Source organism: Limanda limanda, chromosome 19 (genome assembly GCF_963576545.1).
Source record: "Limanda limanda chromosome 19, fLimLim1.1, whole genome shotgun sequence".
In the NCBI taxonomy this organism is placed as follows: domain Eukaryota; kingdom Metazoa; phylum Chordata; class Actinopteri; order Pleuronectiformes; family Pleuronectidae; genus Limanda; species Limanda limanda.
The window spans coordinates 16,919,137-16,941,495 of NC_083654.1; the positions used below are offsets into that span (position 1 = coordinate 16,919,137).

A 22,359-nucleotide genomic window follows, 5' to 3' on the forward strand; every position below is an offset into this window, starting at 1 on the left:
AGCGTCATGGTACAAAGCCCCGCCCCCTCCCCTGCACACACCATAGGCACACACACACTCTCCCCTTCCATCAGTTCCTTTACTTCCGGGTTTCACAAAGAGGCCAACACAAAAAGTAAACACACGGCGAGGAGGGACAAGCTAGTGGCGACAGGGATGAGACAACAGGAAGCAGCTTGACGACTGTCCCCGTCCCCCGGAGACACAGAGACAGACTCGTCCCCCTTTTGGAAGACATCTAACGACAACACAGGGAGGACACGGTGGGTCAGTTAGGTCAGTAACTAGCTAACTAGTTAGTGACGTTGTTAGCTTCTGACCAGTGGGCTCGCTAGGCCACAAGGAGAAGAGTCGTCTGTGTGACGATGGATTATTATCTTCTTACATTCATCCCTATCTGCTAAAGAGCATCGTGTTAGTTTGTTTATTATTATTATTGTTATTATTATTGTTATTATTATTATGGGCGCCACTTGTGTTGAAACACGTTTGTTGTTAGCAGACGTATGCTAACTTTTAAAAAAACGTGGTACAGTGAGGCTACACTGTTATTATCCTTACACTTAGTATGACTTAGTTATGCATATTTTTGATTCTTGCTGCTGTAGTATTTCAAATCCTAAGAAAGGTTTATCTTACTTTATTGTGCATACCATCTAATATCTGGATTACAATTTTTAAGACTTCATATGTGTCTACTCTTACTCTCATAGTTGCAAAAGCTTGTTCTTGTGGTTTTGTGATTCGCCAAATGGTTTCTGATTCGTTGATATCATTTCACTCTTTTAACGAGCGTGTTATCACTCACAAATTTTAACTTTTATTCCAATTGGCCAACAACCTCTTTCTTTTTTGAAACTTTTCTTTCCAGGCCTTTGATAAACAATAGACAGAGTTGGTGTTTGTGTGTTGTTGTTGCTAAACTGGTGATGTTTTCTGAACCCAGAATAATGTCTTGTTCTACAGCTCATTATTGAAAGTCTAGATTATATAGATATAAATCAGAATGATTGATTACCCAAATTGTTTCTGATTAGTTTATATCCTTTCTCTCTTGTTACGAGGCTAACAGATTCAAATTGGCAAACCCCTGGTTCCTGTTTCCACAGTTTGTCCTCATTCTGCTAGGCACTTGTTGGATCTTGATTGTGACTGTTTGTGGTTTTTCAAGTTGCAAAACCGGATGAGATCTTCAGATTGAGCAACTGCCTAGTATAGAGAAAACAAAATATATGAAAAACATCCAACACATACTTTGAAACACCTCTATAAACTAACTATCACAAATTATTTATACCTTATAATTATGTTATTTGCACTGTTTCATATCAACTGTGTTAGCCCAAAGTGAACCTGGTGCAGAGCTGCTTTGGATTTGGTTCAAAGTTTTTAGGAGCCTGTTTATTATTCCAGTCATTACTAGACTGTTTATGTTTCTGTCCGGGAATCAGTTGTTTGGCTTTAAAAACACAAATAACTGATTTGAGTTGAGGCACTGGCTCCGAACCAGCCCTGGAACTGCCTTGATGTAAAAAGGGTTCTGCTTCAGTGCAATCTTGAGTTCATGTGAGGCCAGACAGAAGGCAGACAGGAACTAACTTCAATCAGATTACTGTGTTTGCTTTTAATCTTATACTTTTTGACACAAATCCCCATTTCTCCCCAGGTAAGATGGAGACGCTTTGCTTCCGGTTGCCGGGTCACGGGGACAAGACCCTGAAGCACATGAACTCCCTGAGGTTCCGCCAGCAATTCTGTGACATCACCATTGTGGCCAGCAACAACCAGACCTTCAAAGGACACAAGGTGGTGCTTGCTGCCTGCTCGCCTTTCCTGAGGGACCAGTTCCTCCTCAACCCGTCCCCGAGGCTTCAGGTCAGCAGATGTGTCAAGCACTTACTGTCAATGCTGTCATAATTGTGTCTCTCTTCAACATTTCAGGCGCTTATGTGTTTGTGTTTTGTTTTTTTTCTCCAGGTGTCGATGCTGTATAGCGCTCGGGTTGTGTGTGATCTGCTCCAGTCCTGCTACACTGGCACACTGCAGTTCAACCCAGAGGAGATCGTGAACTACCTGACGGCTGCCAGCTATCTGCAGATGGAGCATATTGTGGAGCACTGCCGAGGGGCTCTGAAGAAGTACATCCAGTTAAAGAACCCCAGTCCACCAAGGGTCAGTAACCCAGAACAGGATCTACAGTAGTTGTACAGTGCCGGGAAATAAATGTGTTTGCTCAAGTTGTACATAAGCAGTTCATCACCAATCTTTAAAGAATTTGTGTATTTACACTCTCATAGCTTTAAGTGATGCATCTATGCTGTTGTTGGCTTGGAGAAGTCTTGACATGATTTCCCATTCCATCCTCTAGGCGACTGCAGAGGAGAGTCTGTCTCAACCAGTGATCGTCAGTGGCAGCATTTATACTATGTCATCCCCCCCCACCAGCCGTCCCTCCCCCGTGGACCCACACAGTCCAGCAGGACGGTCGATGGAGGACAACAGCGGTGACAGGTCCGCTCAGGGCAGCAGTCAACACCGCGAAGACAGCCCTGTTCTGGATGACCCGTGTATTAAGGTGTGTGAGAAAGAAAACCAGAATTTGGTCGGTTCTTTATCTCATTATTCAGAGAAGTGAATATTTAGTTCTCAGTTCTGTGTTATGTTACTTTAAGAAGCTTCTGGCCGGTGTCCTGTCCGAGCACCTCTAGAATCCCCAGTTGCTTGTGCATCAAAAAATTGGGTTAATCATTTTTTTAAGCTATTAACCTTTGGAAGTAATGTATCTTTAAAAAAGTGCAAAGATTTGCTGTTTTAACATATTGTTGTCGGTCTGACACAACAAGTTACTAGGAGATGTCGCCTTGTGCTCTGTTTTTAGATGTTTAACAGTCTTGACTCTTCAACTCTGTTCCAGGTTAATGGATCAGACGAGGAGGAGGAGGCCAGACCCGGGGACTTTGATATGTTCAGAGTGTATATCTCCGAAGAGGAGCAGATGAACAGAAACAGGGAGGAGGAGACGGGAGCTCCCTCCGATGGAACTCAAGATGCTTGTTTCCCAGAGACAGATGGTGGCGTGATCGGAGGAGAAGGCAGTGAATACGAATTGGATCATACCAAAGTGGATCTCAGCACTGGGGGCCTTTCGATGGAGGGTCTCCGTGCTTTCAGACGCAGACTGGCCGACCCTAAAAATGGACGAGGCAGAGGGGGTGGCAGAGGGAGGGGTTTAAAGAGGAGAAAGTGGGCGTCGTCTCAAGAGAAAAGACCTCTGGGCATGGCTCACCAACAGGATCTGTGGTACCTGGCCACGGCTGGACTCGAAGGGGGCATGGGGCTGGACTACAACCAGGAAGGGCTGAAGACAGGAGGTTACTTACCAGTCGACCTCCCACAGTTAGACTTCAGTGTGGGCGACACTCAGGGAGAAAAGGTTTCACCACTGGCCGGCAGCAGTTTGAACCAGTATTCTCTGGAGGAGTCGAGCAGTGGCGCCGGTGAGGGGAGTTCAGGGCTGACGAATGAAGGAGGGGACGAGTCCGTGGCAGTTGTGGGGTCCACGTCCAGCGTGTCAGGGCCTGTGATCTGTGAGCACTGCGGCATGACCTTCCCCTCCGCTCACTCCCTTGCCGTCCACTCCCGCTCCACGCACCTGCTGTACGTCTGCCCCTGCTGCGGCAAACACTTCCACCACTCGGCCAACTTCACCCGGCACATGGCCGTGCACCGGGGCGCCGGCAAAACCCACCAGTGCCCCCTGTGTTACAAGACTTTCACTCAGAAATCCACACTCATAGATCACATGAACCTCCACAGTGGCGAGCGCCCACACCACTGCGCCTACTGCCACGCCCGCTTCGCTCACAAGCCCGCTCTGCGGCGCCACCTGAAGGAGCAACACGGAAAAACCACCGGGCAGAACTCCCTGTATGAGCAGGAGGAGATCGAGAGGGAGAGAGGTGCGGCTGGGAGAATACGGGAGGAGGAACAAGAATGTCTGGTGACTGAACAGGCGTCATAGGCCAAATTTTTTAAACACAGTAAATTGTCTCAACTAAGGTGCTGTCCAGTGGAGAAATCACTGACTCTGAGGCCTTTTAAAATCACAGACTGTGACAATGAAAGAACCTATTACATGAAATGTTTAAGGTGATAGACGTGGGTTTACACCGAGCCAAAGCAGAGCAGGATCATTATTGTAGGAAAAGTACAGGTGGTATGAGAGTAGTAGCGGCTCTGAGTCAACATGAACTGTAAAATGAGCCTGAAACTGAAAAGAGAAATGGAATCCAGCTGCTCTCAGTTTCATTAAACTGCGTTTCCTTCTGTGACATTTCATAGTGTGCCCACTCATTTTAATCTTTGTAAGAATAGATAAATTCAGAATATGATCTTAAACTTGAATCTCAGTTGAACATTAGTGTTTGTGAACAACAGTGTTTGTGGGCACTGATGTATCTACACTGTTAGAGGAGTGTAGATACATTAATTCACATATCTCTTCTTCGTTAGATGTTGATATTACTCACATGTATAATTTCCTGGCATGGCCCAGTGCACATGAAAGCAGCTACACAGCCACAGTCCTCCCACACGTGTTTCCACTTAAAGATGCCTGATTAGACATCTTATCAAAACTGTGACTGTGGTCGACAGACTTTGTCGTTTGTGCCTGAGGGGGGGGCAGGACGGTTAACACCATCGTTATTTCTACAATGTCAAACAGTATCTCATGTGCTTTTCTTAGATGATGTTGGAAAAAAATACAGTCATGAACCGTCTGATGGTTTCATTTGGAGTATATTTTATATGCTCGTAGGTTCTATGGATTTTAGTCTGGTAAGCACAGGACCATATAGCTGTCAGTTAAAGCCATATACACGTACCTGCTCCCCCCCATGGCAGTTTACACTTTCATATCCACATGTCAAAAGGAACAGACCAGTCTAATTTTCTGTGGTTATTTGATTTTTTTAGTAGTGACCCCGACAACTTAAAAAGCTAAATGTTTCCTTTGGGACATAACTTGTTAGAAGGTTAATGTCTCATGTTGTGCCTGTTTCCATCAAAAACAATGAAAATGCTGTGATTGTTTTTTGTTTTCTTAGCAACTGTTGACAGCCACAAGATCTGTATACAGTCAATCAGACTGAGCCCAACTCTTGTTTTAAACTTGCCTTAAAAAAAGAAAATCACTGGGACGAACTGTGCGTTTTTTATTTTTTATTGTGTATTTACACATAACCTGTATTTATCTGCAGCTCCTTCCTACAATTAACACTGTACTCTACCATGCTGCCTATGGTTATTGTAATTTACAGTAGCCGTAAATATCTGGACGCTTGTTTGTGCATTAGAGGTTTTGAAAACAATGTATTAGGAATTGATGTTGGATATATTTCCCACTTTGACTGTTTTTTTTGATAATGAATGGAATTCTCATTTCGGTATCGGTGTATGGATACTATTTATTTTGCTCCATATCAATATCTTGGGTTTTAAGACCAAAGCTGTCACAAACCGCATTACATACAAATCATGTGAAATACACTTTTATTCTCCAACAGGCTACAGGCGATTTGTATTTTCCCGACAACTAGCACCATAAACAACTCAGAAACAGTTTGTTAAAAGAAACTTGCCAAAATACAAAAACAAATCTTTTCTCTTCTTCATCAGAGGAAATCCTCACTGTACACGACTTGGTTCCTCTTGTCCCTGTAGGAGCCCTTTGTGCTGTTCTGCACAGCTGTGAAAGGAGAGAGCAGTGGTGAAGTTAGTTCAGGCTGTGCAGTCTGATCGATGTCCAAACAAACAATAACAGTGTGGCTCTTACCCAGCGAAGCCCACACGGATTTGCCGGTGGCAGCGTCCAGCATGGGCTGCTTCCTGGCGATGCTGACTTTGATGTGAACGTCTCCAACCGTGCTTCCGTTCAACTGTGAGATGAAAACAGGGAGGTTGATTTCATATACAGTCGAGATGAGCTGAGCTTCCTCAAAACTACAGTAAAACTAAATCAATATTATTATAAATGGACTTCATGAATGCTTATAAATTCAATGGAAAAAATGACTTGGGCATGAAAGTTCATTCTAAACTGGGACTATTAAAAAAATATTTTTGGTGTAAAATATACATTTAATAATATTAATGTGAATGTAAATTTAGTGTCCTTGGGTATTTAATGTATAATTACTAATTACTCACTTTAATTTTAACATAATATATAACTTAAAATATATAATGTACATATAATAAAATAAAAACTAAATCATAAATTCTACTGTTTGGTGCGTAAAAGTATCACAGAAACTAATATGATATACATTAATGACTGAATTCAGACCATATGAAAAAAAATGAGGTGTTGCATATTCTCTGAACAAAACCAGCAAAAAGCACTGATATAAATTAAACTAAGAAAGATTCACAGCAAAAGGTTAATGTAACAGATTGAGAACCTAAAAATATCTGCTCATTTAAGTTCTGTACTGTACTGAGCTGTGTCTGAAGGTTTTATGACATGAAATGAGGTTATATTGAAATGCTTAATGCAGTGTCTCACTTTTATACATTTATTTCCACTGTTTCATTTTTTTTTTAAATCTGAATCTGTCTGAACGGATTCAGATTTTGGTTGTTGCTTTGTTTTAGAAAATTAAACATTGTTTATAGAGGGAGGAGAAATGTGTAATTGTCAGTTTCTTCTCATATTGAATGGGTGAGAACAAACCTCTGCTACAGCCTGGTCTGCAGACTCCATCTTCTCAAATGTGATAAATGCACAACTAGAAACAGAAAGAGAGAAGAACATTATCTTATATAATCACACTGTGGAATGATGTATTGTTATACTGTATATACTATAAACATTATCCTCATCAGAACAGCAGATAGGTTGATAGATGGTCTGTGTGTGCACACAGATTTGTTTAATGGGTTCATACTTGCGCGGGTTGTCCATGGAGAGGTCGATGATGTTTCCTTGTTGAGAGAAGGCTGAGCGCAGGCTGTCCTCGACGAGTGCAGAGCCGTAAACATAAACCGTGTTCCCCTTCCGCACTCCTCTCCGCTCTGGGTACGAGTCGGACCCTGAGGGTGAAAGCATGGGAGGCAGGGAGAAATCATGTGTGTGTCCTGGCACGACTTCGACATCCACCACACTACACCCACGTTCTCCCAGTAGAGATATCTGCAAAATTGTTTACTCACGTCTAAATGGTCCATCTCTCTCTCTCTCCCTATCTCGATCCCTGTCTCTGCTTCTGTCTCTTTCTCTGTCCCGGTCTCCCTCTCTGTCTCTGTCCCTGTCCCTGTCTCCATCTCTGTCTCTCTCCCTGTCTCTCTCCCTCTCCCTCTCCCTCTCCCTATCCCTATCCCTCTCCCTCTCCCTATCCCTATCCCTCTCCCTCTCCCTCTCCTTGTCCCTTTCCTGGTCTGAGACAGTGTCCTTGTCTTTGTCTTTGTCTATTTCTATTTCTATGTCTTTCTCCTTCTCCTTCTCTTTGTCATTATCCTTCTCTTTCTGTTTGACTTTGTCTTTGTCTCGCTCTTTGTCTTTGTCTCGCTCTTTGTCCAGTTCTCTTTCGCGGTCTCGCTCTCTGTCTCGATCTCTGTCTCTATCTCTATCTCTGTCTCTATCTCTGTCTCTGTCCACATCGCGGCTGGCTGAACTGCCGCCTCCCTCTTCTTCATCCCGGTATCGCTCTTTTGGAGAGACAAAGCTGCAGGGACATATGGAGAAATGATGTTACACTCAAATATACTCACTGTCAGTATAATGACTGGTCCTTTTTTGTATTAATCGTGGATTTTGCACATTACCTCTCGTAGAGAGATTTCCTGTGGGATCTCTTCCCAGCCTAGAGTAAGCACAAATAAGATATCATTAATAAGCTATACCTTTGGTGTCTGCTCAATACAGCTGTACAGACTTTTCCTCAACCCTTACAGGCATTTCCTGATCATGTTATATAATTTTAAATGGATACTTTACCTCAGGTGGCTCTTCATCCGCAGAGAAACTCCTCTGGAATGGTAAGAAAGCAGGAACTTGGCCTTTCTCAGGGTCCTGTGCCAAATAAAGAGCAATAATTACAAAAACGCCAAAACAAAGCAAGGAAAATATTTAACATCAACACTTTTTTTTTGCTTTTGAACCACATTCTACCTTTAGTTTAATCTCCAGCATTCGAGAGCGTTTGAAGCCCGAGTTCTTGTTCTCTGATTTGATGGCGCTGATGGCTCCTGACTTGATGAGCCTCTTTGCTTGTTCTGTCGCTGTCGCAGTATCAACGACGGGCTGGTCTGACAATGCTGTGATGAAGAAAGGAGTGAAAGAAATCAGGGAGCAAGATGTTTTGTACACGCCATGTTAATAAATGTTTACTACACCTTGTTTATGAGTAGAATGAAGCAGTTTAAAGAGCAATTCATAACACACATGCTGTTAAATTATTGTAATCGTGACACATCTAGACAAAAGGTCAGTCTCAACAAGTATATATGCTGTATAAAGGTAGGTTATGTTTAGTTTGTGTTGAGTCAAGTCGAATGAACTTACTTCGTTTCAAGCCACCCTGGTTTGTCTGGTTGGTGGAACTTTGCTTCTTCAAGGCGAGCAGCGCCTTTTTCTTAAGAGAAAATGAAACAGCCACAAATGAAAAAACAAGTAATATAATAATAATACACAAAGTATTTCTAAATGTAGCAGCAAAGTTCCTCACTGGTACCACATGAACTCTCTTTCTCTGTCCCGATCTCTGTTGTGTGTGTGCCTTAATCGCTGTTCTTACTGGTTTTAAAATCAAAAGATTATCAAGCACTATCACAGAATGGTTTGCTTCTCACAATTACACCCCCCCAACCCCACTCCCACTCCACTGACGTCTTTTGAGACACATCTACTGTCTCCAAACTTGTATATTGGTCATAAAGACATGACTGCCCACAATTTTGAACTATTGCACTATTGTTTTTTTCTCTTCAGCTGTATATATATATATATTTAGATATATATATTTTATTTTCTATTTTAAATTTTTTATATTCTATTTTATTCTATTTTATACTATTATTATTTTATTTTTTCGGTTGGAATTACTTGAGCATTGTTAGAAGACAGCCTGTGACTCAAGCATTTCATTGACAGCGACGGCTTAATGTTATTGTTGTGCATATGATAATAAACTATTGAATCTCAAGCATGGAACGAATAGGGCATGGAAAAAAAATTCATAAAATAATATTAATCCATTATGATTTCATTAATTTCTGTAATTCTACTGTTGCCCTCAATTAAAGAATCCCATAGTTCAACGTCTCTGAAAACCACTTTAATTCAATGATCAATGTATTTTCCATTTTACTTGTATTTCAGCTTCTTTACCTTCTTCTTCAGTTTTGCATATTTCTTTTGCAGGGCCTCTTCTTCCTCCGTCAGTGAACTCGGAAAAACCACCATGATGCGAACCGCTGCAACACAGAAAACTGCATCAACAACTGGAAACCACTACATTCTATTTCCCACTTAAACAAACACCAGTAGAGCTTCTTTTATTTACTTCCAGATGCTGCTAGCCCAGATAAGCTAACTAGCTAGCTAGCCAGAGACCAAACATGGGTTTGCATCCCGGAAGGAAACCAAAGGGACGCGACCACACACATAGTAAATCACCAGCTTGTCACAATGAAACAATATATCCTGTTAAATTCATTTAATTAAATAGTTATAAGCTTTTAATTCAATTCACTTACCAAACGCTGCAGCACGGCGACAACACCGACGCTTGAATATGACGTCAGATCTACTGACTACATCAACTTATTCCCCCCCATTTTACAATCGCACACAAAACAATATCGATTTTTAGAACAACAGTTTATTACACATTTTAAACATAATTCCCCAAAAATCTAAAAAAAAACATTTGAAATGTTTATTTATTAATGTTTTTCAGTTTTCTTACTGCTGACTTCCGCTTTTTTTTTTCTCGATTTTGACAACTTCCGCTGCGACGTCAGGTTCCCCCCGTTAGTTTGTGGCAACTTTTCACTTCCGGTTTCGAGCAGGGACATGGACAGAATCAGTGAGTTGTTGTGAATGAATACACATCAGTCCTTCACTACACACTACACACAGACACACACACACAGACACACACACACACACACACACACATGTTTATACAATGGTGTAATATAATGGCGAGGGCCTTTATTGTGTTCTTGCACTTGTGTGGTGAGCACAGTGTTGTGTTGTTGCTCCACTCATCTTTACCACATTCAATTTAATGTCTAATAGGTTTAATGTTTATCTAATTAACCACTGGCTGCGTTAGTGTCTCTCACTGTGCAGCGTCCGGGTTGTGTGTCCATTCAAACTCATTGTGTTGCCGTTGTGTGTGTGTGTCTTTGTTGTCCCCTGCAGACGTGCCCCCCCCGGGCCCCATGGACCTGCCGCTGTCCCTGCTGGAGATGGGCTGTTCCGGCAGGTTCGAGCTCCTCACGCACCCCCTCCCCGGGCAGCCTCTCCCCCCACACAGCACGGTCAGTGTGTGCTTTCACTTTGTGTCACAAACTGTAATTTGTGACACAAAACTGTGATTTGTGACAAGAATGGAATCTAAACCCTCCATCGCCACATTTAAAACAATCTTTAGAAATCAGATTTAATGGTACATTATCAGTAATTTTTGATGTGTGAGTTTTATTTTACATGGTTCATTTCTATGCCACTGATTCCTGATACGTTTCCCATCTATGTTCATGATCTGTTGGCAGTGTTTGTGTGTTATTTGTCCCTGCTTGTATTTACACATGAAACTTTTTAACTGGCCCATCTTGTCTCAATGGGACCTTCCTGGTTAAATGAAGAATATAGACTGTTAAACCTGTCTTGTGTAATTTGGCAGAGCAAGATATCATTATTTACATAGTACATATCCTATTCAGAACTTGTTTATACAAAACACTGTCCACCAGTGTTACTCAGATATATTTTCTCTAAACTGTTCTATTTTAGACACATTTTAATTCCTTTTTCGTGCATTTTACATTAAATAGATGATTGAGAGTAATTACTGGGGAAAGCAGGAGGAACTGAACTGATGTTGGTTTTCATGCTCAGCCTCTTTGCCTCAGTTTATGAATATCTCCTCTTTGCCTCCTCAGCTGCCTCATGGGCTCCCCCCCACCAGCCTGAACCTGGAGACAGAAGTGGAGAAACTGTTTTTACGGGACCCTTCCTGGCTTCCTATACACGACACAGACTTCGCCTTCCAGAAGTTCCTGAAGTACGTATTTGTCTATGATGTTGTTATTACTGTTCGAAAAAGCCACAATAACGTACCTCAACTTGTTTATTGTGGAGAAAATCAAAAATACAGACAGAGATTCCTCTACTTATATTTAGATAATGATAAGCTATCGTTGTTATTGAACTGAATTGATAATCACATGTATCTAACGATGTATCTTCTTCTACAGGGTGACTCAGAGAGACTCTAACGTTGATTCTCTACTCAAGTGCGCTCAGTCTCCGCTTCACTCTGGTCTCTCTGTTGTCAGAGATCCCACCACAGGGATGCTACAGGACTTCACAGAGGTATCTCACAAACACACTCGTCCTCTGTTGCCACTTTGCTGTTATTATAACTGTTAAAGAAGCATAATGTCATCTAGAACTGAAACAAATAGTTATTTATGAAGAAAAACTGGAAAATGTAATTTCTCTAAGCTTCTCAAATGTGGAGATATCAGATTTTCCAAGTTTTACATGTTATTTATCTGAAAATCTTGGTTATGAACAGTGTCACATTGAAATAGTAAACCTGCAAGCAAATGCTTATTCAACTACCACTTAGATATGATCTGTAATTCACTTTTAGGTTCTACTGGAGAACACCGGTCTCTCAGCAAAAAACTCACTGTCATTTCAACGCCAACCCGGGCCTCTGTCAGAGAGCCTTCGAGGAAGCAACACCAACTACCCCTTCCTTCCCGGTGAGATTTCTCTTCAGTAATTAAAGTTTTGCTTCTGTAGAAGAGATTCTTACAAACTGGTGCTGTGTCCATCAAGCCTGAGTGGGATTGCAGAGATAATATCATCAAAGGGGGTCAATAAGAAATCATTGATACCATGATGAAATAAATGGAGGAATCTCATTACATTTTCTGTAGATTTTTATGATAATCGCTTCTCCAAAAAACCTGAAAGTTAACACTTTACTTCCTTTGTTCCTCAGCAACACACCTTATTATGTAGCAATATATTTTTTATGTTGATCTTCTCCACAGGAGGAATGGAGGAGCTGACACTGGACCAAATCAAGAAGAAATCTGAGCTGGAGGAGGACATTGACTTTGAAAATGGTGATTTTTTAATTTTTATTTGAAATCTTGTAAAAGTATATCCACATTTTTCTTGATTTTTCAACTCTTTATGGTCTTGTTTCTCATTTTTCCCTCACAGATCTTCTCAGAGTTCCACCCGGTCTTAAAGCTGGGATGGACTTCACTGACAAAGGTTAGATATCATGTTGTCCTGTGGTGAAATATCTTACAAGGTTCAAAATATGATTCCTTATTATTTATTTTGGGAATTTCTTTCATCAAGATGCCAAAAAGGCAAAGCCAGAGGTCAACCTACTGTCCCTCCTGTCCACATTTGATGGCATTGCTGACTGGCAACCTGAGGCAGAGGAGAAGGCGGAAGGAAAAGGAGGTGAAGAGGCTCCTAAACTCCCCCGAACTAACAGTCTTGAAGACCTAGGCATCAAGGTATTTAAATTATTATATTTGTGGTTGAGTGAAAAAGACAGAAAAAAGAGAACATACCTTTTAAAATGTGTCATTAAGTCAGTAGGAGTTAATAACCCTGCCTTTACAATAAAAATACAATATACTTCTACATGTTTTCATCATGCAAACAGGTTTAATATAGTGCAGTCCTCTATTTTTATTTTAAGAGACAGAAATGTTACATAAAGAAATACGTCCGTAAACAGGAGATTTGTTTTTCATCTAGATATTATTCCTGTTATTATCTCCCAACACATTTGAAACCCAGTGTCGTATCCCTGCTGTTTTGTGTGTGATCTAAATTCCAAGGATGTTTAGAGCTGGTTTTCTTCCTCCGTCCTCAGGACGCTGAGTCATCCTCCACTCCCTCACAGAAAGGACAAGATGGCAAATCAAAGCCAAAAGAGAAGCCGGAGGAAAATAAGAAATGGGCGATCCCTGTCGACATCACTTCACCGTGTGAAGATTTCCATAAGCGCATCCCCAACCCAGCATTCGATGTGGGTGTCGTTCCTCTGTTAACAAACTCTACCTCTCTGTCCCTCTAACTCTCTGTGTTTCTGTGTGATGAATTATTACATGAAAATCACTTTTCACGGTGTCGGAGCTCCCACTAATCTGTCTCGCTGCCGTCCTCTGCTCCAGTGGCCGTTCGAGCTGGACGTCTTCCAGAAGCAGGCTGTGCTCCGGCTGGAGGCTCACGACTCTGTGTTTGTAGCTGCACACACGTCAGCTGGAAAAACAGTGGTGGCCGAGTACGCCATCGCTCTCTCCCAGAAACACATGACAAGGTGTGTATTGGCTGGTACAAGTTCATTTAGTCTGCGCTGGCTGTGCATGTAGGCGTGTGCGGCCACACAGGTTTGTTAAACAGCTCTGGATCAGGCACAACAACTGTGATGAGATGATATAAACAAGAGTTTTCTATACCCAACAGAACTGTACAAGAAAAAACAAGAATGAATACATTAACAAGAAATCTGGATTTAGAAAACTATCAGTCAACATTTCCTTATTTCTTATGCCACCTGTAAAGAACAAGTTCCAATAGAAAGGACAGATCAATAAGTAATTTACTAAACACTCTCATAGAGTCAAAACATGAAATGTTAGAAAAACAGTGAATTAATGGTTCTGAGAAAGTTATTTTAGCGATGCACTAGCTAGCAATCAGACAGACAGAAAGCACAATATAAAAATTATTAAGTTTTTTATGTGATTGTGGGAAATCTAGTTTGTGTGCATCAATCATATTCTGACCGTCTTCTGATAGGACCATCTACACGTCCCCTATTAAAGCTCTGTCCAATCAGAAGTTCAGAGACTTTAAAGCCACCTTCAAAGACGTCGGACTCCTGACGGGTGACGTCCAGCTCAGTCCTGAATCCTCGTGTCTCATCATGACCACTGAGATCCTCAGGTACGAGGCCGATACGCAACAAATGTCACAAGTTTGTGTTTTTGAAATCAAGACGAGCGAGCTTCTAAAGTCTTTGTCTCCTCGCTCAGGTCGATGCTTTACAACGGCTCAGAGGTCATCAGAGACCTGGAGTGGGTGATCTTCGACGAGGTTCACTACATCAACGACGCCGAGGTCAGGAACAGTCCCTGCTGCTTAATCCTAAATAATCTGTAAAGCTGCTAGAATAAAGAATAACAACCGTTCTCTCCTCTTTCATCATCTCTTTGTTTTTCCCAGAGAGGGGTCGTGTGGGAGGAGGTTTTGATTATGCTTCCTGATCACGTCAGTATCATTCTGCTCAGCGCCACGGTGCCAAATGCTCTCGAGTTTAGCGAGTGGATCGGGTAGGTTCCCGAAGCAATGAATATTAAAGAGCCCTTTGTGAAGCACCTGTCTCCATCTTGTGTATCTGTTCTGAAGCTCGCAATTGAATAACAAATGCATTTGTGTATTCTTTGAACATTTCTCTTTCTTCCCTCTCAAACTTTTGTCTCCAGTCGTATTAAGAAGAAACATATTTACGTGATCAGCACAATGAAGAGACCTGTGCCTCTGGAGCATTATCTGTACACAGGAAACAGCACCAAGACTCAGAAAGAGATGTTCCTGCTGATGGATGCTGTAGGAAACTTCCTCACCAAAGGGTACCACAATTTTACTATCCGCAGCTGTTTGGAGAATTAGTAGATGTCTTTTCTTTACTGACAAAGACGTGTATTTGTTTTTCAGGTACTATACAGCCATTGAGGCCAAGAAGGAGCGAACCAGCAAACACGCCCAATCATTTGGCTCAAAAAATACTTCTCAAAACACTTCATCCAGTCAGGTAATCCCTTCTTTTTATCTCCTCACAGCTTTTAGATGAGTTTTTCTCCCCTAACATCATGAACTTGTGTGTCTTCTTTTCATTCCTCCTCTCTGCGTTTCCCCCTCCAGGACCGAGCGGTGTGGCTCACCCTCCTGCACTTCCTGTCCCAGCGGCAGCAGACGCCGGTGGTGGCGTTCACCTTCTCTCGGACGCGCTGTGACGAGAACGCCCGCTCTCTGGACTCCATGGACATGACCACGTCCATAGAGAAGGCAGAGATCCACTCTTTTTTCCAGAAGAGCGTGAGTCGCCTGCGAGGAGGAGACAGGCAGCTGCCTCAGGTAAAGAACGGCTTGGACACTCTTCTTCTTTCATGATCTCCAGACATGTCAGTATGTAAATCAACCACAATATGTGACGTTAACACAAAATGCCGTGTTTAGATCCTGCTCATGAGGGGCCTGTTGAAGAGAGGCATAGCAGTCCATCACAGCGGGATCCTGCCGATACTGAAGGAGGTCATCGAGATGCTCTTCTCACGAGGGCTCGTCAAAGTCAGTCAGATGTTTCCATTCACCACTTTTAAGCTTCATTCTGCAAATGCACCATTACTTTGGTGATAAAACTAGTCTAATGCATCTTCCCTACTTCTCCCAGGTGCTGTTTGCCACTGAGACATTTGCAATGGGAGTGAATATGCCCGCCAGGACCGTGGTGTTCGACAGCATCCGAAAACACGATGGCACCGGCTTCAGGAATCTGCTGCCAGGTTTGTTGCTCTCCCCCGTGTTTCTGTCTGTGTTTCCTCTCTTTCATCAGAATCCTCATTTATTATGCTCTTTCATCGCTGTGGATCAATTAGCGTCGAGTAAAACATCAGAAAAAAACATCTGACTGTTTTTATTCTTTTTAACTCTTCTTTCAGGGGAGTATATTCAGATGGCGGGCAGAGCCGGGAGGAGAGGACTGGACGCCACAGGCACCGTCATCATTCTGTGTAAATCTGGTGTCCATGATATGGCAGACCTGCATGTCATGATGCTGGTGAGGCCCGCCATGTTTGAACTGTAACATCCACCTGCCACATGTTTATAGCTCAGCCGGTTTGATATTAAATCTTTGTGTTGTAAGGTGGGAGTTGCACATCGGTATATTCATTTAGCATTTAATTACACAGTTGAGTGAGCTATTTTAACTCATTCTCCCTCTGTGGCTGTTTCCAGAGGAGCACTTTAATTTAAACGAGCCCTTCCACAGAATTAAACCTCTTTTTATCCCCGATAGGAATTTGTTGTTTTATCTGTACTCTGATATCTCTAGCAGTCTTTATGTTCATCATCATTTTCAAAGAAAAGGAAAACACCTGCAATAGCAATATTGTAAAGTAATTGTCCTCATCCTCTCTGTCTGGTTCAGGGTAAACCTACTGTCCTCCAGTCGCAGTTCAGATTGACCTACACTATGATCCTCAACCTGCTGCGAGTGGAAGCGCTCCGAGTGACTGACATGATGAGGAGGAGCTTCTCTGAAAACCACAGAGACACTCAGGTAAACACACTGACCCCAGCAAAACAGATCTGATTATAAATGCTTAGCTGTATTCTGAAGATCTGTCATAGAACAGTGGAATTAAGTTAAGAACACTACAAAGAAACACTGCATGCAGTTAAAAATAACTCAGACTAGAGAACAAGAAATGAAAAGCCTCTCTTCCTGTCCTCCTCTTCCTCTTTGCGCATTTCACTTGTGTTGTTTCAGAGTCACGACAACTGACAACTGTGTTTTTGTGTTTCCTTTCCTCTTCTTCTCTTCCTCCCGTTCCAGACCCAAGAGAAAAGGATCGTCCAGCTGAAGCAGACGCTGTCCTCTCTGCCTCCCCTGGACACGGAGGGCCAGCTGTCCGACCTGATGCCTTACTACCACACAGTGACGGAGCTGCGAACCACCACCGAAGCCCTGCAGGTACGGAAGCAGACACAATGAGCTGCAAGCGCATTCAGCTTTTATCCGCTGCTGCTTTATCATCCATTTCCCCTCTGGTGGCAGCAAGCGATTCTGGAGTCTGTGAATGGTCTGAAAGCTCTGGCTGTGGGTCGGGTCGTGGTGGTGAACAACAAACAGCATCTCAACGCGTTGGGAGTTCTGCTACAGGTAGGTTTGCAATGTGAAAATATGTTGTAGGGCCCACTGTGCTAGATCTTTCAATTGTTCAGGAATGTTTCAAGTTAATCTATTGTCTTCAGCTTGTTTTAATAGAAGAACTGCTTTTAATTCAGAGATTGAATGACACCATCCACGATGATTGTGCGACTGTTTCCCCTTGTTCTTTCTCTTGGTCTGTCTTTTTGACTCGTCTGTCCGGTCTTGTCTCCGTGTCAGGTGTCCAATGACTCTGTGAATCGCACCTTCACAGCTCTCATCATCTGTGAGAAAGGCAACGAGGAAGGAGAAGGCAACAGTGGCAGCCCTTTACCCCACCTCTACAACACAGCTCTTTTTATACCTGAAGGTTGGTCAATTTTCAGTTAATTGCACACTCAGGAAAACCACCCACACACATGATGTTTCCACAGAGCAGTTTGCGATTATTAGAGCAACTAACAATTGCTTTCTGTTTCCCTAAGGTCCCTGTAGCCACACGGTGCAGAAGCTGAAGTTCCTGGACATTTCAGCCATCACAGTGAAAACTCTCAAAGTGATTCCCGACAGGATCATCGACAACTACAGCAAGAGGCAACAACCACGATTCAGGTGTGTGGGAATCAGCTGAAAGTTGGTATTAAAATCTAGTGCACCACCCGGTGTGAGTTGAATGGGTTCGCAAAAAACACATGCATGAAAACATGTATGATTCACATACTGTACGACCAATGCTGTTCTACAGACTGACAGGTGGTGGCAGTAAAATGGTTCAAAACAAACTACATGTGAATGAAAACAACTGGAGCTTGTTTACACTGATGTAAACACTGCTGGATTCAAAGCGAAGGAAATGCAGAAATTCTACATTATAAATCCACTTTTGTTTGTTCAGAAGAAATTTCCACTGGTTTGTATTGAACTATACTTTTTTATTGTTGGGTACTGGGTGTGTAAGTTTCCTTAGGGATTAAAAAAGCATTTATAAATCCATGTATAATACTATATACACAAACCCAACCAACTATATTATGGGATTGTGTATATTCTTACCCTGGATTCTTGTGATCATCATCCTCTGATTATTAATAATTTAGCTTTGTGTATTTCTTTTTCAGTTCTACAGTCAAGCTTTATTAAAACCGTTTCTTGTCCATTATGTTTATCATAAAACTTTAACTGTCATTGAATCAGACCAGTCAGCTCTCTCACAGTATAAAAGGAGGTCATCTCTCTTGCTCTCTTCCTCAAACATCTCTCTCTGTGTCTTCATCACTCCGCCTTGTCCCTTAGACTCGACCCTCCCGGCCAAGCCATCTCCACGGCGACCCAGGAGCTCCTGCGATTGGCCGAGGCCAGCCCTGGTGGCTTAGCTACCCTGGACCCCGTGAACGACCTCAAGCTGAAGAGCGTGCACGTGGTGGAGGACACACTGAGGCTGCGCGTGCTGCAGGGGAGCCTCAAAGATTTCAACTGCATCCACACGCCCACGTTCGCAGAGCAGGTGTGTGTTTGTTGTTAATTGTCGACAGAATAATTGCACTTTTGAATTCTTGGGGGAGTTATTTATATGTTTTTGAGGCGTGCTGTGCAGATTAATGATGAAGAAGGTGTTTCATTTCACTGTTTGTTATAAAAGACGCACATTCCTTTGTGTGGCTGGTGGCACATTATTCATGCAGCTAATTAACTTCACCCCCCTACACAAGACACTTCCTTTGCAATCGGCCCCCTTTTGATGCCTCCTCTCATTTCTCCCTCAGATTCCTTTTATCCTTCCATCATTTCTCCTTTACTATCACAATAATAACATCAAACTCAGCCACAGGATTTCTGCGTCGTGTACGCCGTCTTCCCGGCAGCCTCGTTTAGGAGAGAAGATGCAAGAATCACAGCCGGCTGTTTCTATAATTACCCGTATAGGCTCATAGGTGCAGCTCATCAATTTCTCACAGGAAACAGCATGTCACTTGAGCCAACACACACAGACACACACACTCACACAAGCTCATTATCTTGCAAGACAAGGTTTTCCTTGCTGTATCACAGTCTCCTCTCGTAGCCGTGGCTTTACGTTGTCTCTTCACAGCTCTGTAGGTCGTGGAACGTGATGGTTGGAGCCGTACATTCCTCAGTTCAAGCTGTTAGTTTACAGTAATAGGCCTCAGTGGGTTTATGTAACAAATAGAGACAGAGACTCCCCTATGCTGACAATGGGAATACAATAGAGAGCGTTTTCCTTTCCCTCGCCATAATTGCAGCGTTGCTTTGAAATCAGGTCAAGCGCTGCGGTGCTGCTGTTTGTATACTCGAGTTAGGTGATCACGGCTTGTGTGTGTTTGTGTGTGTGTGTTTTCAGTTCGCTCGGGTTACGGCGAGGATGAGTGTGCAGGAGGAGCTGGACCGGCTCCTGTTCCTGACGTCAGACCAGTCTCTGTCTCTGCTGCCTGAATACCACCAGAGGATCAAGGTTTGGATCAGACGTCTGACTCACTGTCATGATCTTTTTCTGTCTGGGCATTTTTTGTATTTTTTAAAGCCAGGTCACCTCCAGAGCTGCAGTCGAGATCCAGCAACATCTGTGTATTGTTTTACTAATACAGTATTTTGATTTTGAGGGACAATACTAAAATGATCTGGTTCCATTCAAACCTTCCCAGTCTTCTGTGATTTTAAATTGAAAAATCTGTGTTGGGACTTGTTGACAGAATGAATCTTGCGGATAGACTGTGGGTAAAGATGGTCTCCTCTTTCTCCCACTACCCAGAAGTGAAGCCAAAGTTTCCCAGATCCGGGTGCAAGGTCTCGCCGACCAATCACGAGTCAGTCTCGGCTGTCAATCATGACGTTTTACCGCATTTTTGTGGCATCAAATATAATATATAACTACCTTACTGGGAAATTAACCCTTAAACATACATCTGTGTGATGAGAACCACCTAAAATGATAGAAACCATCTAATTTGACTGTTTATTTTGGCCCATGTCCCTTCCACTCACATGGAGGAGGAGGGGTTCATGAGCCATACTGCAGCCCGCCACCAGGTCGAGACGCTTTGGCTTCACTTTTTGGGGAGCCATCATTTCGTCCATCTTTATTTGCAGTCTATGTTCTCGCCACATTAACTTCCCACTCGCTTGTGACTTGCACGTGTGTGACGTACCTCTCACCGCTGCCCCCCCCCCCCCAGGTGCTTCAGTCCCTCCAGTACGTGGACAGCAGCGGGGCGGTGCAGCTGAAAGGCCGCGTGGCTTGTCAGATCAGCAGCCACGAGCTGCTGCTGACCGAGCTGCTGTTCGAGAACGTCCTGAGCCCGCTGGCGCCCGAGGAGAGCGCCGCCCTGCTGTCCTGTCTGATCTTCTCACAGAAGACGCAGGTGGAGCCGCACATTACCACCACGCTGCAGGAGGTGAGGAGGAGCTGGTGTTTTCTTGTGTTGTATAAAATAAAAACACAGATATTAAAGCAGCAGTGAGCATGATGTGTGTGTCCTGACACTCTTGCCTCCCCCACTGGTGACTCACACACACAAACACACGCTCACATCGTATTACATTGTGCAGATTTGATGTATAACATCCTCGCCCTGCAGAAAGGACAATGGCACTCAATCCCAACAAAATCCAAACTGTCACTTACTTATTAATTATCTTGTCTCTGTTAAATCCGTCGGTGTTGTGTAAGTGCGTGCTCAAAACGCCTCCTGATACATGGAAGTGCTTTATGAGGTTTTGCATTAGTGATGAGCCGAGCTGAGTCCTAGAAGCCCGGACGCATCACGGCACGTTCGGTGAAACAGATTTCCTGCTCAAACCAAGAGGGCGTGAGTGATGCATTTAAGGGCAACTTGTTCAAGTAAAGTCTGACCCACTGCCCCTGCCTCTCTCTCTATCTGCTTGTTTTTCAGGGAATCGGTCGGGTGCTTGCAGTGGCCCAGCGGATCGGAGAGCTGCAGAGGGAATGTGGGATAACGCAGACGGCCGAGGAGTTCGTAGGCCAGTTGAAGTTTGGTCTGACAGAGGTGGTGTACTGCTGGGCCAGAGGCATGGTGAGGTTTGATGCTATGTGTCACCTGATTTTGACCCCGTGTTCGCTGGACTCGCACGTACGCGTTAACACTTGACGGTGACGATTTGTGAAATAGAAGTAAATTCACACTCAGATGAACACACCAGCTGCCACCTCTCCAACGCACACGGGCGAGTCCTGCGTTGCACCTGCGTCTGGATATTCTATGTTTCATCATCCAAATGAATCTGTAGCCCTCACTTCTCTTCACACGGGAGACACCATGTTTGTTCTAGTCCAGCTCTGCCTCCATTTTCCGGTCTGATAACAAAGCAGACAGAGACTACATCCCAGAGAAGCTTTTTAATACCAGATTTAAATGAAAAGGCTTGTGATCAGATATTATTATTCAGGTAATCGGGTAGTTTAAGGATTAAGACTGCAACCGTCGATTAATCGTTCAATTGCTTAGTCGATAAAATGTCAGTCTTAAATTCTGTTTGGACCCAGTAGCAAAATTTAAATCATGACAAAATCTCAAGTTCTTTCAAATTTTCTTCTGAAAGTACATAATGCTACGGATCCTAACCTCCTCCTCTGCACAACCCTCTTGTGTTACATCACATGGTCCCGTCCTGCTGCCGCTCGCCCCCCCCCCACCAGCCGTTCGCAGAGATCGCCCTGCTCACCGACGTCCAGGAGGGCACGGTGGTCCGCTGCATCCAGCGCCTGGACGAGGTGCTGAAGGAGGTGCGCCAGGCCGCCCGCATCGTGGGAGACTCCGTCCTGGGCAGCAAGATGGAGAAGGCCTCGCTGGCCATCCGCAGGGACATCGTCTTCACCGCCTCCCTCTACACCCACTGAGAGGAGGGAGGGAGGCGGGTGAGAGCGAGGACGGATGTGTCTTAATGTGGGAGGTGTGAGGAGGTGGCGTGTGTCTTATCATGTTTCTGCTGACACGTGCTGTGTTTGTGTGTGTGCCTACAATACATGCTGATGTTTACATTACAAATTTCTTACCAGGAAGAAATGAATGATTTTTAACCAACAGGCCAGATGACACGAGGAATGAAACCCTGGATTGTAATTTATTGTACAGTAGTAAAATCTGTATTAAACAAAACTTCATATGATGTG

At 43.4% G+C, this 22,359-nt stretch overlaps 3 protein-coding genes across 4 annotated transcripts; 2 read left to right on the forward strand and 1 right to left on the reverse strand.

Annotated features, from left to right (window-relative positions):
* The first annotated feature begins 101 nt into the window (after positions 1 to 101).
* LOC133025996 (zinc finger and BTB domain-containing protein 12-like) lies at positions 102 to 6,679 on the forward strand. 2 transcript variants are annotated; one of them, XM_061092804.1, is made up of 5 exons: positions 102 to 276; positions 1,667 to 1,875; positions 1,978 to 2,172; positions 2,369 to 2,575; positions 2,915 to 6,679. In XM_061092804.1, exons 2-5 carry the CDS (start codon positions 1,672 to 1,674, stop codon positions 4,019 to 4,021), a joined length of 1,713 nt encoding a protein of 570 aa, XP_060948787.1. In that variant the 5' UTR covers positions 102 to 276; positions 1,667 to 1,671; the 3' UTR covers positions 4,022 to 6,679. The 2 variants fall into 2 exon arrangements, with proteins under 2 accessions (XP_060948787.1, XP_060948786.1); XM_061092803.1 differs by having other exon boundaries at positions 102 to 263.
* On the reverse strand, positions 5,443 to 9,802 carry nelfe (negative elongation factor complex member E). Its single transcript, XM_061092805.1, has 12 exons — positions 9,760 to 9,802; positions 9,392 to 9,477; positions 8,567 to 8,636; positions 8,174 to 8,319; positions 8,000 to 8,074; positions 7,828 to 7,865; positions 7,538 to 7,727; positions 7,216 to 7,423; positions 6,951 to 7,095; positions 6,737 to 6,791; positions 5,837 to 5,939; positions 5,443 to 5,749 (listed from the first exon to the last, which is right to left on the reverse strand). The coding sequence occupies exons 2-12, from the start codon at positions 9,464 to 9,466 to the stop codon at positions 5,676 to 5,678; spliced, it is 1,179 nt and encodes a 392-aa protein (XP_060948788.1). The 5' UTR covers positions 9,467 to 9,477; positions 9,760 to 9,802; the 3' UTR covers positions 5,443 to 5,675.
* A 276-nt stretch (positions 9,803 to 10,078) lies between these two features.
* On the forward strand, positions 10,079 to 22,355 carry skic2 (SKI2 subunit of superkiller complex). The gene is made up of 29 exons (XM_061093140.1): positions 10,079 to 10,091; positions 10,433 to 10,551; positions 11,176 to 11,297; positions 11,491 to 11,608; positions 11,892 to 12,006; positions 12,301 to 12,375; positions 12,476 to 12,529; positions 12,620 to 12,783; positions 13,149 to 13,304; positions 13,450 to 13,595; positions 14,078 to 14,224; positions 14,314 to 14,398; positions 14,504 to 14,610; positions 14,764 to 14,910; positions 14,996 to 15,092; positions 15,203 to 15,415; positions 15,518 to 15,628; positions 15,732 to 15,843; positions 16,000 to 16,118; positions 16,491 to 16,622; positions 16,899 to 17,036; positions 17,121 to 17,225; positions 17,454 to 17,583; positions 17,699 to 17,825; positions 18,507 to 18,717; positions 19,573 to 19,683; positions 20,405 to 20,623; positions 21,122 to 21,262; positions 21,886 to 22,355. The coding sequence occupies exons 1-29, from the start codon at positions 10,079 to 10,081 to the stop codon at positions 22,084 to 22,086; spliced, it is 3,735 nt and encodes a 1,244-aa protein (XP_060949123.1). The 3' UTR covers positions 22,087 to 22,355.
* Positions 22,356 to 22,359: the final 4 nt, after the last annotated feature.